The following is a 15579-nucleotide window of genomic DNA, read 5'->3' on the forward strand; positions in this document are numbered from 1 at the left end:
ATGAATGTTCATAATTTAATTTGTGATTCAATTTATGTTCATACATATAGTTTTCCTAGATCCATTACAAAACAGTTCTTACTTAAAAAATGACTTCTTGTGTATTTGGAAAACTATTAATTAATACTTTCATAGAAATATTTGTTTCACTAGTAAATTAATTCTGACAATGACACAAGCTTATTAAGTACCGATCTCGGACAAGGCTGTAACAAAATAGTGCCATGAGTTCAACCTTGCCATGGCTGGACTTAGACCAAGGGAACAATTTACCATTATTGAGTAATTTCTTGAACAGTTTACTTGCTTCATTACTTGTTTACATCTGTTGCTTGATTGATCATCAGTAGTGGAGAATATTTAGCAGCCATTTTGTAATGCCTGAATGACAATTGTAAATGCTGCTTAATTACTCAATCTTGCCATTGCTACATTACTTAGTTCAAGAAGACAATTTACAAACTTCATTTTTAAGTACCTAGGACCGAGTGTACTCAAATCTAGATTTCAACTCTCGAAAAGTTGTGTTATACATTTTGTAACATATAACAGTGGCAAATGCCCGAGATCCTATTATCCTTTTTCAAATGAAAGAACGTAATGTTATTGTTTCTTCTTAAAATGTCCTGAACAAAAAAGAATAATTACATTTTAGGTATAGCATTTAAGGTATGATAATAATATTTTTTATATGGAATCATTTCAAAATTGCCTAACTTAATTAGTGCTTACATAATCAGATTTGTATTACTTTGCTTTTGTGTTTACTTAATTATTTTTCTGAAACTTCTCTAAATCACGTGATGGATATCTTGACAACAGTGTGGGTCATAATATTTTAAAACACCTGTCCTCTAGTGTTTTAAATAATGTGTCAAAATAACACAAACTACAAATCCTCATGGTCTAACAACGAAAAGTACATCATAATTCAACACTCAAAAATTGCTCAGTTTTGCAAAGAATAATGAAAGCTATCATGGGAAGTTACTCTCAATCAAGACAAAAACCTAAAAATAGTATAAAAATGTTTTGCATTAATATCACCATCAATATTGTCTTTTCTCAATGTCCTTCTTCTACACAGGGACTTATCGATGGAAATTTTTATCCAGATCTTTTTAGTATATCTGTCTATATTGATAATGCATTAAAAATTTAATTTTGAAACTTAGAAACTTGATAACATGACTGTTTTATAAACTTATACTTTTATAGTTTATGAGAATTTACATCTCTGCCCTGATTTAAACATTAATGACCTTTTTTTCTATTCAGAAAGAAAGAGACGGTTGTCTCTGAACTTAGTCCTAAAAGGACCTTTGTACCTCCCTTACTTGTGATTTTTCAACACCTTCCAACTATCATTCGCACCAACTCTTCTGGTGCATGATTCTATTGCCATGAATTCCGCTTGGAAGACCATGGCGTGTTTTCCCAGCGGCACAGCTAGGTTAATTCCTGGTCTGTATTTTCCGAATCCTGCCCTAGAGTCAAGGCATGAACCATCTGTATATATATGCAGATCAATTACCTTAATACACATGTATTTCAAGGGTTGGGTATGTTTTAAGGTTAAAACAATAATATCACCTTCAATCAATCTTTGAAAAATCCTAATTTATAACAACTTTATTACAAAAAACCTTAGAGTAAAAAAACAAATCTGAAAATTGTGAAGATTGTCACCCTCAGATAATGAAGGAATAAAGTTAGACATTGAAAAGATGGTTATAAATATCTAGTAATAAATCCTGTGATAGAACCCTCGTGTTTTAGAATCCATGTAAAATTATTGGATTTCATTGGTTGGTAGTGGCTACGGAACTATTAGTAAAATTGGACTTTGGTAAGAAAAATGGACTTTAAAGCCCACTTTTGTCTGAATGTACCTTAGTTATGGAAACATTGTTAATTAATAATTGATTACTGAATACTTTAGTAGCCTACAACAGTATTTGCTACAGATAGTTTACTCATCTGTTCAGATACCTGTTGTAGAAATAATTTTTTTAAGATAGGAAGCAAACAGACAAGTAATAGTAGTAATGTTAACATAATTATTATTAAAAATACATATTTTTAATTTCTGGACTAAAATGTCACCACAGACTCTTGGCAATCTTATACAAAAATAAATAACTTCATTATATTTGATGAAATAAACACTTGAGTCTAGTAGATTGGAGTTTTCAGTAGGTTTTTCTGCATCTCTCTATTGAATAATTTTCTCAATGATGTAATTTTTCTCTACCAGAGTTCTGACTGTTCCACAGGACGCACTGATCTATTATATCTATTTCCATAAGTTCTGAAAGTAATGTTCTTCAATGTAAATGTTTTTGTGGAACCCAAATACTTAATGACATGTTCTTTGGCATCTTGCAAAGCCCTGTCCCAGCCGTCCTTGGTGTTCAACTCTATTGTCAGAGGTTGCTCTAGTCTTCGGTAGAACTCAAGCAGTCTGGACAAAACATAATCGTGGTTAAAAGTACATTACAGTACATAGCATTAATAACTCTTATGCAGATAGAAGCTAAATATAAACTAACTGACCAGTACAAAAATATATATGATCAAATTTTTATAAAAAATATTACGTTTAGTCTAAATTTTATTGAAATATTGTAAATCATCAAAACCATTCTTGATCAACTCTCTAATTGATTAGCCTTAAGAATTTGATGAAGTTTATAATTTTCATCAATTTTATTAGATTGTTCAATGATAATGAGTTTGTTTGTTGTTTGATAATTGAGATTGTTGTTGTGACAATGTTGTTGTCTACATTGTTGAGATGAAAAATGTGTGTGGTGCTCTGCTGTCTTCATTGTTACTGATGGGTAGAAAGAGTCAAAGAATATTGTCCAGTAGTATACTTTGGCCGTTCCTGGGACAACGCACCCGAGACCGGATCTGGGACAAACCGTGTGAGACCGAATCTGGGACAGAATTTTTTTAGAGAGCGTCTAAGAGTGTGAGTACGGGTGGTCAGAACCGCGCCGCGCGAATCACCACGCATGTCATCGCTGTCCCGCCACCGACACCACGCGTTGTTACTGTAAGTATACAAGCAATTGGCACGCGCCTCGTCATCACCGCGCCGCGCGACTGCTGAACCGTCACCACCACCGCGCCGAGTGAGACACCGCGTGTTGTTTCTATAAGTATACAAACAATCTGTACGCGCCTCGTCACTGTCCAGTCATCACCGCGCCGCGCGACTGCTGAACCGTCACCACCACCGCGCTGAGTGAGACACCGCGTGTTGTTTCTATAAGTATACAAACAATCTGTACGCGCCTCGTCACTGTCCAGTCACCGCCGCGCCGCGCGACTGCTGAACCGTCACCACCACCGCGCCGTGTGAGACACCGCGTGTTGTTTCTATAAGTATACAAACAATCTGTACGCGCCTCGTCACTGTCCAGTCATCACCGCGCCGCGCGACTGCTGAACCGTCACCACCACCGCGCCGAGTGAGACACCGCGTGTTGTTTCTATAAGTATACAAACAATCGGTACGCGCCTCGTCACTGTCCAGTCACCGCCGCGCCGCGCGAGACACCGCACCTTACTCATCCCACTCACCCACCTTCTTCCTACTCCTCTTCCTTTCAGAGTCAAATGTATTAATAATGCTATCATCCCTCCTTCCACTCATCCCACCCTCTTCCTATTCTCATCCATCCATACCTCATCCTTTTCCATCGTCAATCGCCCATACAATAAGAGAGTAGCCAGCTCTATAATAATGGCGTTTTCTCCTGCTAGCAAGCAAACAGCATTTCTCAATGCTGCGGATGGTCTTCGAAGATCATCAGTCAAGAAATGTCCGAATTGTGGAGAAGAGGTTACTACATCTAACCTATCCCGCCACCAAAAAACAAAGAAGTGTATCCATACCTCATCCTTTTCCATCGTCAATCGCCCATACAGTAAGAGAGTAGCCAGCTCTGTAATAATGGCATTTTCTCCTGATAGCAACCAAACAGCATTTCTCAATGCTACGGATGGTCTTCGAAGATCATCAGTGAAGAAATGTCCGAATTGTGGAGCAGAGGTTACTACATCTAACCTATCCCGCCACCAAAAAAACAAAGAAGTGTATCCATACCTCATCCTTTTCCATCGTCAATCGCCCATACAGTAAGAGAGTAGCCAGCTCTGTAATAATGGTATTTTCTCCTGATAGCAAGCAAACAGCATTTCTCAATGCTACGGATGGTCTTCGAAGATCATCAGTGAAGAAATGTCCGAATTGTGGAGCAGAGGTTACTGCATCTAACCTATCCCGCCACCAAAAAACAAAGAAGTGTATGTCAGCGTCAAATCCACCAGCTTATGCTTCTTCCAACGGATTCAATGAAAAACCTCCTTCGATGAAACAAGTATGTTCAAGGTGTGGTGCTGAAGTCAGGAACTCCTCCATGTCCCGCCATAAAAAAACAAAGAAATGCATGTCCGCGTTAGACAGACAAACTCCGGATTTTGATATGTCTATGTTGGAAAACTACGCTGATGCTGTGAGTGACAATCAATTCCAGAACGTGATTGCTGATTTTGATATGTCTATGTTGCCAGAGTCCTATTCAAATCTCAGACCTGAAGAACAAGACGTGATTGCTGATTTTGATATGTCTATGTTGCCAGAGTCCTATTCAAATCTCAGACCTGAAGAACAAGACGCGATTGCTGATTTTGATTTGTCTATGTTAGACACTCCAGATTTCTATTCCAAAATTAGAACTATAATTGGTCCATCTACAGCTGACGCTCCAAAGTTTGAACCACCAGTAAAAAGGATACACCCTGATTCATTGAAAATTAAATCAATACTTGGTCCACCACCATTTGAAGTTCCGGATAAGTCAGACTATTCACTGCATATACCATATAGTCCTGTATACCATTCACCACTACATATCCCAGAGAGTCCAACATACAACGTGCTTAGTCCGACCGATGTACGTGCTCAAATAAAACCCCAGAAGAAACCATGTCCAAAATGTAGTAAGGAAATAACGGTTTCCAACATGGCTCGGCACCAAAAATCTCAGAAATGTGCCAGAAACCAGCATGGTATGACATATAACGAACGTCTGAAAAAGATGGAAATCAAACCAGCTCCTAAAAGTAAAATGTGTTGGATTTGTGAAACACCAATAGAGTCATCCAACTGGAACCGTCACAAACAATCGAAACACCATATCCGCTTGTCAGCACTTCATGAAGGTCCTCGATACAGGAGTGAAATATTACCCATTACGAGACTGACACCAAGACTGCCGGCACCCACTCCAGACATCAACATGCTGGTAAAGAAATACCCAAAACGACCAAGGGAAGTCAAACAAGTACCGAAGGTCAATACAAACGATATAGCTCTTGAAGCGATGATCCGAAAAACCGACTAGACCACAAAAGATTCCTACAGGTGTGAAAAAGATTATTAGTGAGACACCGACTAGTACAATTAATAGTGAGAATTCGATTAGCCCTACCATGGAAGAGAGACAGCTTCTGTCTGAAACAGAATCACCTTCAACACCTCATCTGGTTCCGGTACGTACTCCAGAGGAGTCACAGACAATACTTGATGAAATATCAGAAGTCCAGTCGGCATTCACGGGAAGATTGAAAACGTATGTGATTATGAACAAACGTGGGATCAAAGATCCAAAAATATTTCTTGAGATATGCAAACCACTCGTTGTTGAAAAACTTCAGGAAGCTGTAAAAGAAAAAAATCTTAAGGTAAACATGGTTTATCATGCTGAATTCAAGAAAATAATAAACGATGTGGAGGTGACTCAAGTCATGAACTTTAAAACGAAAAATGAAATTCTTTACTCGACAACGTCTCTGTCTGACTATTATAACTCAGCAAAACTTAAGATGTTGGTTGAGATGGAGGAGTTTGAGGCAAACGGTTCTCAATGGTCACTAAAAAGTGTGAAAGACTTGGAGATCAGAGTCAACCGATACGTTCCTTTTCACGGATCCAGCTATGTGGTTCTACCAAAACGGATTCAATCCAAAAAGGCTGTTATTAATGTAAAAAACGAAGATCAGAAATGTTTTATGTGGTCTATTCTGGCAGCTTTACATCCAGTTAAGGTTCATCCAGAAAGAATCAGCAATTACGAACCTTTCAAACGAGAGCTGCTTCATGCACTAGCAACTTACGAATGCCCCATGAAACTTGATGATATAGCAAAGTTTGAAAGACGTAGTGGAATTTCTGTTAATGTCTATGCTTATGACGACAAGTTCGATATATTCCCGCTGAGAATAACTGATAACGAGATGGAAAAACATGTTAATCTACTGTTTATCAGAGAAAAAACAAACACTCACTACTGCTGGATCAAAGATATGTCCCGTTTGGTTAGTTCACAGATCTCACGAAATGGACATAAGATGTGGATATGCAATAGGTGTTTGCAACACTTTACGAGAGAGGATTTACTCATCAAGCATAGAGAAGACTGTAACACACACGATGCTGTGAAATTGGAACTACCAGAGCCAGGAACTGTAATTAGATTTAAAGATTTCAATTGCTCAATGAAAGTGCCCTTTGTGTATTACGCAGACTTTGAATGCTGTCTAGCACCTATTTCAACATGTCAACCGTGTAAAGTGGATTGTAATGGTAATCATCAGTCGTTCACTATCAAATATCAGAAACATAATGCAATTTCTTTCTGTATGTATGGGGTGTCAGAGGACGGCTTTTCCAAACCACCGATTAAATACTTTGGAGACGATGCTGCACATGTATTTGTAAAATCATTGATTGAGGAGTCGATAAGGATTAATGAACTTTACAAGAGTGAAGCAATAGTCCCCATGCAGTTGATGACAAAAGAGCAACAGGAAATGTTTGAATCTACAACTACGTGTCATATCTGTGGAAATTACCTTGGTGATGATCGTGTTAGAGACCATAACCATTTGACGGGTTTGTTTAGAGGAGCAGCTCACAACAAGTGTAACATCAATTTCAAAAAACCTAGGTTCATTCCTGTTTTCATTCATAATTTAGCAGGTTACGACACTCACCTTTTCATTAAAGAGTTTGGTAAGTTCCAAAATCGCATATCATTGATACCCAACAACGAGGAGCGGTACATTTCCTTTACGGTCAGTGTGGAAGGTGGAATTGAACTACGATTCATCGATTCATTCAAGTTCATGTCACAAAGTCTCGATAGGTTGGCAAAGAATCTGACCAGATCTCAATTCAAACACATCTCAACATATTACAATGGTAAGGACCTCAATTTATTGCTACGAAAAGGAGTGTACCCTTACGACTACATGGACAGTATAGAAAAATATAGTGAAACATCACTACCTAGTCAAGAAGAATTTTACAATAGACTGAATAAACAACACATAACAAATGAAGATTACAAACATGCGTGCGATGTATGGACCGCCTTTAACATTCAGAACATGAAAGAATATACAATGCTATATAACGAAACCGATGTCTTGTTGCTTGCAGATGTTATGGAAAACTTCAGGGATGTATGTCTCAATACATACAAATTAGATCCTGCATGGTATTTCACAGCACCTGGGTTGGCTTGGAACGCAATGCTAAAAATTACAAAAGTTGAACTGTCCCTATTGACTGACATCGATATGGTACTCATGGTTGAAAAAGGTATTCGTGGTGGTATTTCACAGTGTTCTCATCGATATGCGAAGGCAAACAATCCCTACATGAAAGACTACGACAAATCGATACCAAACAACTACCTCATGTACTTGGATGCAAACAACCTGTATGGGTGGGCAATGTCTGTAAAACTACCATATGCAAACTTTCAGTGGAGCAGTACAGACATCGATGTAATGAAAGTTAGTGACGATTCACCCACAGGCTACATATTAGAAGTTGATTTGGAATATCCTGAAGAACTACACGACGTACACTCTGATCTACCTCTCGCTCCAGAACGTAGAGTCCCACCAGGATCGAAAATGGCAAAGCTTCTGACAACTCTCTACAGCAAAGAAAAGTATGTCGTACACTACAAAAATTTAAAGCTTTATTTGAGTCTGGGTATGAAACTAAAACATGTTCATAGAGTTCTTAGTTTCAGTCAAAGCAATTGGTTGCAACCGTACATTAATCTGAATACCATGGAGCGTACAAAGGCGAAAAATGATTTTGAGAAAGACTTTTTCAAACTTATGAACAACTCAGTTTTTGGAAAAACTATGGAAAATATGAGAAATCGTGTGGACATTCGTTTGGGTACTAAATCCAAATTAGTGGAAAGATGGGTTAGCAAACCGAACTTTAAGAGTCGAACCATCTTCACAGAAAACCTAGTTGCTGTACATTTTAGTAAGAAAAAACTTTTGTTAAATAAACCTATTTACGTAGGTATGAGTATTCTAGACATATCAAAGACACTGATGTATGATTTCCACTACAATGTAATGAAAGAGAAGTATGGATCTAATATAAAAATGGTGTACACCGATACCGATTCCCTGATATATGACATCAAAATTAAAACTTTCTACGAAGACATGAAACATATAATTGGATTATTTGATACAAGTGACTACCCCAACCCCAACCAATATGGGCTTCCCCACGTAAACAAAAAAGTTCTGGGTAAAATGAAAGATGAACTTAATGGTCGAATCATGCGAGAGTTTGTAGGACTACGATCCAAGATGTATGCGAGCAATATAGAAGACAACCATTTCATAAAGAGGTCTAAGGGTGTGAAAAAAGCTGTAGTTGAAAATGAAATTACCTTTAGCAACTATAAAGACTGTTTGTTTAGTAACATCGAGCACTACAAAACGATGAATACAATTCGGAGTCAAGCACACAATCTCTACAGTGTAGAACACCATAAAGTGGTACTTTCATCAAAGGACGACAAGCGTTTCGTACTCGAAGACAATATCCGAACCCTAGCATGGGGTCATCATAGAATATGCGAAAACTGTTAAATTGTAAATGTATGTAAGAGAACATACTATGGAAATTCAAGTGTATTGCAACGATAAATTCGAAGACCAATTTTTACCTAGACCGTTACGGTGTCTTATTGTAGGACCGTCTGGGAGTGGTAAAACGAACTTGTTATTGAATTTCATTTACAACAAAGATGGAGTTCCGTTCAAGAATATATACGTGTTCAGTCGTTCAATAGAACAACCTGCATATGTAGATCTGCGTGAACAATACAGTAGATTAGAAAAAAACCTTAGAAGACAAATAGCGTTTTTCTATTCGTCCTGTCAAGATCTCATTTCTATCGATGACTGCAAACCAAACTCACTTGTGGTATTTGATGACTGCCTCCTAGAAGAGCAAACTAAAATCAAAGACTATTTCATTAGAGGACGTCATAAAGGGATTTCTTGTGTCTACCTGAGTCAGAGCTATGGTCGAGTTGATATGCAGGTCATACGAAACAATGTTAATCTGTTGTGTCTGTTTACAATGAACAAGTACTATACAAAGAGAGTGTTCCAGGACTTTGTAGGTTCTGACATGACTTTCAACCAATTTGAGGCTCTCTGTTTTGAGTGCTGGAAAACACCTCATGGATTCATATCTATTAATACTACAGCTAAACCACAAAAAAGGAAATACATGTGCAATTTAAAAAGGAAACTAAGTGTTGAATAATACTTCGCTGTACAACGTACCAGTATAAACGTACTTTGACGTTTAAGTATAAACGTAATTTGACGTTTAAGTATAAACGTAATTTGACGTTCAAGTATAAACGTAATTTGACGTTCAAGTATAAACGTAATTTGACGTTCAAGTATAAACGTAATTTGACGTTCAAGTATAAACGTAATTTGACGTTCATAAACGTAATTTGACGTTCAAGTATAAACGTAATTTGACGTTCATAAACGTAATTTGACGTTCAAGTATAAACGTAATTTAACGTTCCTAAACGTAATTTGACGTTTAAGTATAAACGTAATTTAACGTTCATAAACGTAATTTGACGTTTAAGTATAAACGTAATTTGACGTTCATAAACGTAATTTGACGTTCATAAACGTAATTTGACGTTCATAAACGTAATTTGACGTTTAAGTATAAACGTAATTTAACGTTCATAAACGTAATTTGACGTTTAAGTATAAACGTAATTTAACGTTCATAAACGTAATTTAACGTTCATAAACGTAATTTGACGTTCATAAACGTAATTTGACGTTTAAGTATAAACGTAATTTGACGTTCATAAACGTAATTTGACGTTCTAGTGTAAACGTGACTTGAAAGATTTGAAGAATAACGCTGTATCTATTACTATAAGTATACAACATGGCGAATAAACTAGATGCAAAAGAAGCAAGGCGACTTGAAAAAATTCAGACTGTCTTGGCTGCAAAGTTCAAACGTGCTGAACAGGATGAATTAAAAAACTTCTCAAACAAAAATACTATATCATCAAATGCTAATGAGACGTCTGCCAATCGTAACATATCAATAACACATGATCGACCGCTCACTGTTTCTAAAGCTCGAAAGTTGGATGAGTTAAACCGGAAATTACAAAGTGAGTTTGCTCAGACCCATTTTAAAGAGTTAGAAGATGTTCGTGAAAATGAGAAAAAGTACGAACCAATCACCAGAGCCATTAGGGAACAACAACATAGAGAATTGGAAACACAAAAGATACGTAGTCAAAACCGTATGAAACAGTTGGTAAGATTTCAACCTCAAGCATCAGATCGTCGAACGTTTGAGGATGTAGATTACGATGATGAGCCAGAAGTACAACCTCAAGAGCAATCGATGAAACAGTTGATGGATTCTAAAGTAGTAACACTTGGTTCTCTAGGAGCCCGATACCTTCCAAAATCCAACGACAAACAGTTTGGTATTTGGTACGATGAAAATCTAGAGCAGCCGATGATCGGTTCCGAACCGATTACATTTGATTATGATGACATTATATTAGTCAGCTCTCAAAAGAAATACAAAGGGACTGAGGGTCTTTGGAGATTGTTGACGAAAAACAATATAGTAGAGAAGGATCTGTACACTGATGAAGACTGGAACTCTTACAAGGACATATTGGTGAGGACAAACTCGCTTTTCCAAAGAAACAATCCCAAAAGTGGTCGCCCCAAATCAAGTCAAGGACTAAAGTGGAAACATATGATAAAACCTATTTGGGATGAGTTGGTGAATGGAAAAGTGGCAACAATTGGTTCAGGGTTAAAGGTTTACAATGAAAGTCCGGTCGAATATAAGTACATAAAGAACTTCAAAGACCTCATTGACAGGTTTACACTACATATCAAGCTCAGGAAGAAGCTGGGAACAACAACTTTCATAATGAAAAACTGTCTGTGGTTGATTTCCTTCACGATGAAATGGAAGACCTAATTTGCTACACCTAAAGGGTTGAAGTACCTAGTCAGATGGAAACAGGATTTTTCCGGACATTTGCCATCGTTAAGAAGTGAAACAAGAAAACAGTAACACTACGTTTCGAATCTGCAATCTGATCTCTTCTTCAGGTAAGAAACTAACCTAATACATAATTACAAAACTAGGTTAAAATAAACAAATCTTACTAAAAAGCGTTTGTGGCACGCCTGAGTCAGGAATCACAACCTACATGTTGTATGTCAAACTTCACTAACACTAAAGGACATGCACTTAATAAAAAAAAAAAATATACAAAACACTAATCATTAAACTAAACTACGGAATACAGGTCACAATATGTCTTCACTCGTCTACTAACCATCCATCTACGACTGACCAGAGGGGGTAGCCAATGGTAATCGTGACGGCCGGGCTAAAACAAGATGGCGGAAAATACAAGGGAAGGGGAACAGGAATGGGGCCCTTTCGTTATTATTGGTTCATGCGAGAGATGAACTTCTTAAAACCATATTGTGACTCCGCATTGGTTTATTGCAAATATCCGATCCGTTTGATACTTTTGGTATTCTCTTTAGTTCATTTTTTAGAATTGGCAACCAAAGCGGCCTAATCTCGACTGATGGTTGACTGTTTGGTTGGTCTGCCAATTTAATGTATGTTGCCTCAATTAATTTCCTTTTGAAGAAATGTGGTTCCCGATGTATTATGTGGGCTTCATCCCAATTCATATGATGGTCTTCGGACCAACAATGGTGTGCAATTTTGACTTTTTCTGTGAAACCCTTTCTCGTGTTTTCTTTGTGTTCTTTTATCCTCTATGTTTAGTGGTCTTTTTTGTGTCTCGCCTATGTATTCCCTATTGCAGCTACATTTTATACTGTAAACACAGTTTTTTGGAATCCTGTGTGCCATTTTTTTGGTTTTGTTTTTACGAGACTTTGTCTAAGAGTGTTGTGTGTTTTAAACGCGGTTCTAATGTTGTACTTTTCTACCTACTCTTCTAATTTTCTCCGATAAATCCCGGCACATAAGGGATTGACCATAAACGCAAATTTATCACAATTCTGTTTTTCTGACTCAGGAATGATTCTTCTGGTTCGTTTGCACTTATTAATTACTAATTGAGGGTATCCATTGCTTCTGAGATCCGATTCAATTTTCTTAAATTCTTCTTTTAGTCCATCTTTATCTGAGCACAAGCTCTTTGCTCTATCAAACAACGAGTTAGGCTACTCCTTCTTTGACAGATTTTTGATGGTTGGATTGATAATTTAAATATTTTCCTGTGTGTGTTATCTTTCGAAAAACAGTTGTCTTAAGGATATTCCCTATCTCTTAATACACACACATCCAAAAAGGGAAGCTTGTTTTGGACTTCCACTTCCCATTGTGAGGCGGAATGGAAGGAGAAAATACTATTAATGTGATTCAAAAAATTATTTAATTCAATGTCTCCATGAGAAAAAATAACAAAGGTATCATCCACATACCTCCACCAAATCTTCGGTTTGAACTGAGCTGAAGCCAAAGCTTTTCGCTCGAATTCCTCCATAAAGATATTGGCGAAAATAGGAGACAGTGGAGAACCCCATTGCCATCCCCTCATCTTGACGGTAAATTTTACCCTCTAACTCAAAATAATTGCATTGAGTGCATAGTTCTAACAGTTCCATAATTACTGGCACGGGAAGTTTAGTTCTATCCTTTAATGTTTTGGTCTTCTTTGAGACGTGATTTAATAATTCCGAGAGTTTCTGGAACTGGTACATTTTGTAAATAGACTTTCGACATCAAAAATGGCACACAGGGATTCCAAAAACTGTGTTTTACAGTATAAAATGTAGCTGCAATAGGGAATACATAGGCGAGACAAAAAGACACACTAAAAATAAGGATAAAAAGAACACAAAGAAAACACGAGAAAGGGTTTCACAGAAAAGTCAAAAATTGCACACCATTGTTGGTCCGAAGACCATCATATGAATTGGGATGAAGCCCACATAATACATCGGGAACCACATTTCTTCAAAAGGAAATTAATTGAGGCAACATACATTAAATTGGCAGACCAACCAATCAGTCAACCATCAGTCGAGATTAGGCCCGCTTTTGGTTGCCAATTCTAAAAAATGAACTAAAGAGAATACCAAAAGTATCAAACGGATCGGATATTTGCAATAAAACCAATGCGGAGTCACAATATGGTTTTAAGAAGTTCATCTCGCATGAACCAATAATAACGAAAGGGCCCATTCCTGTTCCCCTTCCCTTGTATTTCCGCCATCTTGTTTTAGCCGGCCGTCACGATTACCATTGGCTACCCCCTCTGGTCAGTCGTAGATGGTTAGTAGACGAGTGAAGACATATTGTGACCTGTATTCCGTAGTTTAGTTTAATGATTAGTGTTTTGTATAGTTTGTTTTTTTTTTTTTTTTTATTAAGTGCATGTCTTTAGTGTTAGTGAAGTTGACATACAACAATGTAGGTTGTGATTCCTGACTCAGGCGTGCCACAACGCTTTAGTAAGATTTGTTTTATTTTAACCTAGTTTTGTAATTATGTATTAGGTTAGTTTCTTACCTGAAGAAGAGATCAGATTGCAGATCTCGAAACGTAGTGTTACTGTTTTTCTTGTTTCACTTAACGATGGCAAATGTCCGGAAAAATCCTGTTTCCTTCACAATCCTTCCATCGTCAAAACATAACCTTCAAACAAGAAACCTAGTCAGATGTTTGTCTGTTTTGCCTGAACATGTTATAGAAGGTAAAGGGCTTTTGAACGACATCATTAACAAGTTACCATTCGAGTTACATGCGCCCAAGAACTGGAATCTTGATACGTACAACTACTGTGGGCCCGGCACCCAGCTTGACAAGAGACTTGCTAGGGGAGATAAGGGAATTAATCCCCTCGATGAAGCTTGTAAGAAGCATGATATATGGTATAGGGATCATAAAAACACAGAAGACAGGTGGGAGGCGGACAAAATATTACAAAAGAAAGCTTGGGAGAGGGTTACCTCAGATGATGCTGACTTGAATGAGCGTATGGTCGGTCTAGCAACAACAGGAGGAATGTGGTTGAAACGTAAACTCGGTATGGGATTAGGAACTTCAGGATGTATCTACCCATCAGATATATAAAGCAATGAAAGCAAATATTTTTTACCCTATATATAAGAGAGGATATAATAGAACAGTGATCAGTGGTAAAACCAGTGATGGAGAAACTGTATATTGAATTTTCGAGCGGTATAGCAAGAAGTGAGTATAGAACTGCAATGCCAGTTTCAGAGCTCAACTTCAATGCACCCAACAACAATACAACATTCAAACTGGATCATGGAGACGCATTTTATAATTCACGCATAATGTACCACATTCAAGGAAAGTATGTGCAAAAATCTGATGGATCTGATTATCAAACTAACTCTACCGTCAAACTGGTAGACAACTTCGCGGCCTTCTTGTTTTCAAGAATAGAGCTGAGGAAACACAATACATTGATCGACACAGTAGAACTCCCCGGCATCACCAGCACTATAAAGGGGATTGTTAGTTACAGTAACACTGAAAAACAAACACTCTCAAGTAGTGGTTTCTCATCATCGTTTACAGGAGGTGGGAAGTTTGAAGCACTCGGCACACTTGGGCATTTAGGATTAGGGTTCTTTGACCACCTACGTTACCCGATGTACAAGGGAGGTTTTGAAATCACATTTACTAGGAATGAAGATAATGATGCGTTGTTTCACTGGAAAGGGGCAGGGTCCACAGCAACGGATCCTGGTGATGGGAAAATTGTGATAGAGTCGTTTGTGTTACGAGTCCCCATAGTCGATTATACCAGCACTTCCAAAATCCAGTTAATTGATGGTTTGAAACATCTGAGTGACAAGGATGCTTTAGTCTACAACTTCTTTCAATGGCAATGCATCGACAAAAGAGGGGTGTTCGGTTCATCGTTCAGCTTCGATATTACAAGTGTTTACAGAAATGTGTACAATCCTAGATTTGTTATAATCGCACTTCAGACAAACAGAACAAACACCCAGGCAAAAGATCCTAGTAGATTTGACAGCTGCAACATCAAAAATGTGTCTGTGAAAATTAATGGAGAAAGGTACCCTCAGGAATTGCAGAATTTTGATATTACTAATGGTATA

At 37.6% G+C, this 15579-nt stretch overlaps 1 protein-coding gene across 1 annotated transcript in view; it reads right to left on the bottom strand.

The window, feature by feature from the left end:
- Window positions 1-1599: 1599 nt before the first annotated feature.
- Window positions 1600-15579, bottom strand: part of LOC124355430 (UMP-CMP kinase 2, mitochondrial-like) — a 28300-nt gene continuing 14320 nt past the window's right edge. Inside the window, exon 6 of the mRNA XM_046806569.1 lies at window positions 1600-2464. Coding sequence (XP_046662525.1) covers window positions 2251-2464 — 214 coding nt within the window. The 3' untranslated portion in view covers window positions 1600-2250. The remainder of the gene's footprint in view (window positions 2465-15579) is intronic.

Source organism: Homalodisca vitripennis, chromosome 2 (assembly GCF_021130785.1).
Source record: "Homalodisca vitripennis isolate AUS2020 chromosome 2, UT_GWSS_2.1, whole genome shotgun sequence".
NCBI classification, from domain to species: Eukaryota; Metazoa; Arthropoda; class Insecta; order Hemiptera; family Cicadellidae; genus Homalodisca; species Homalodisca vitripennis.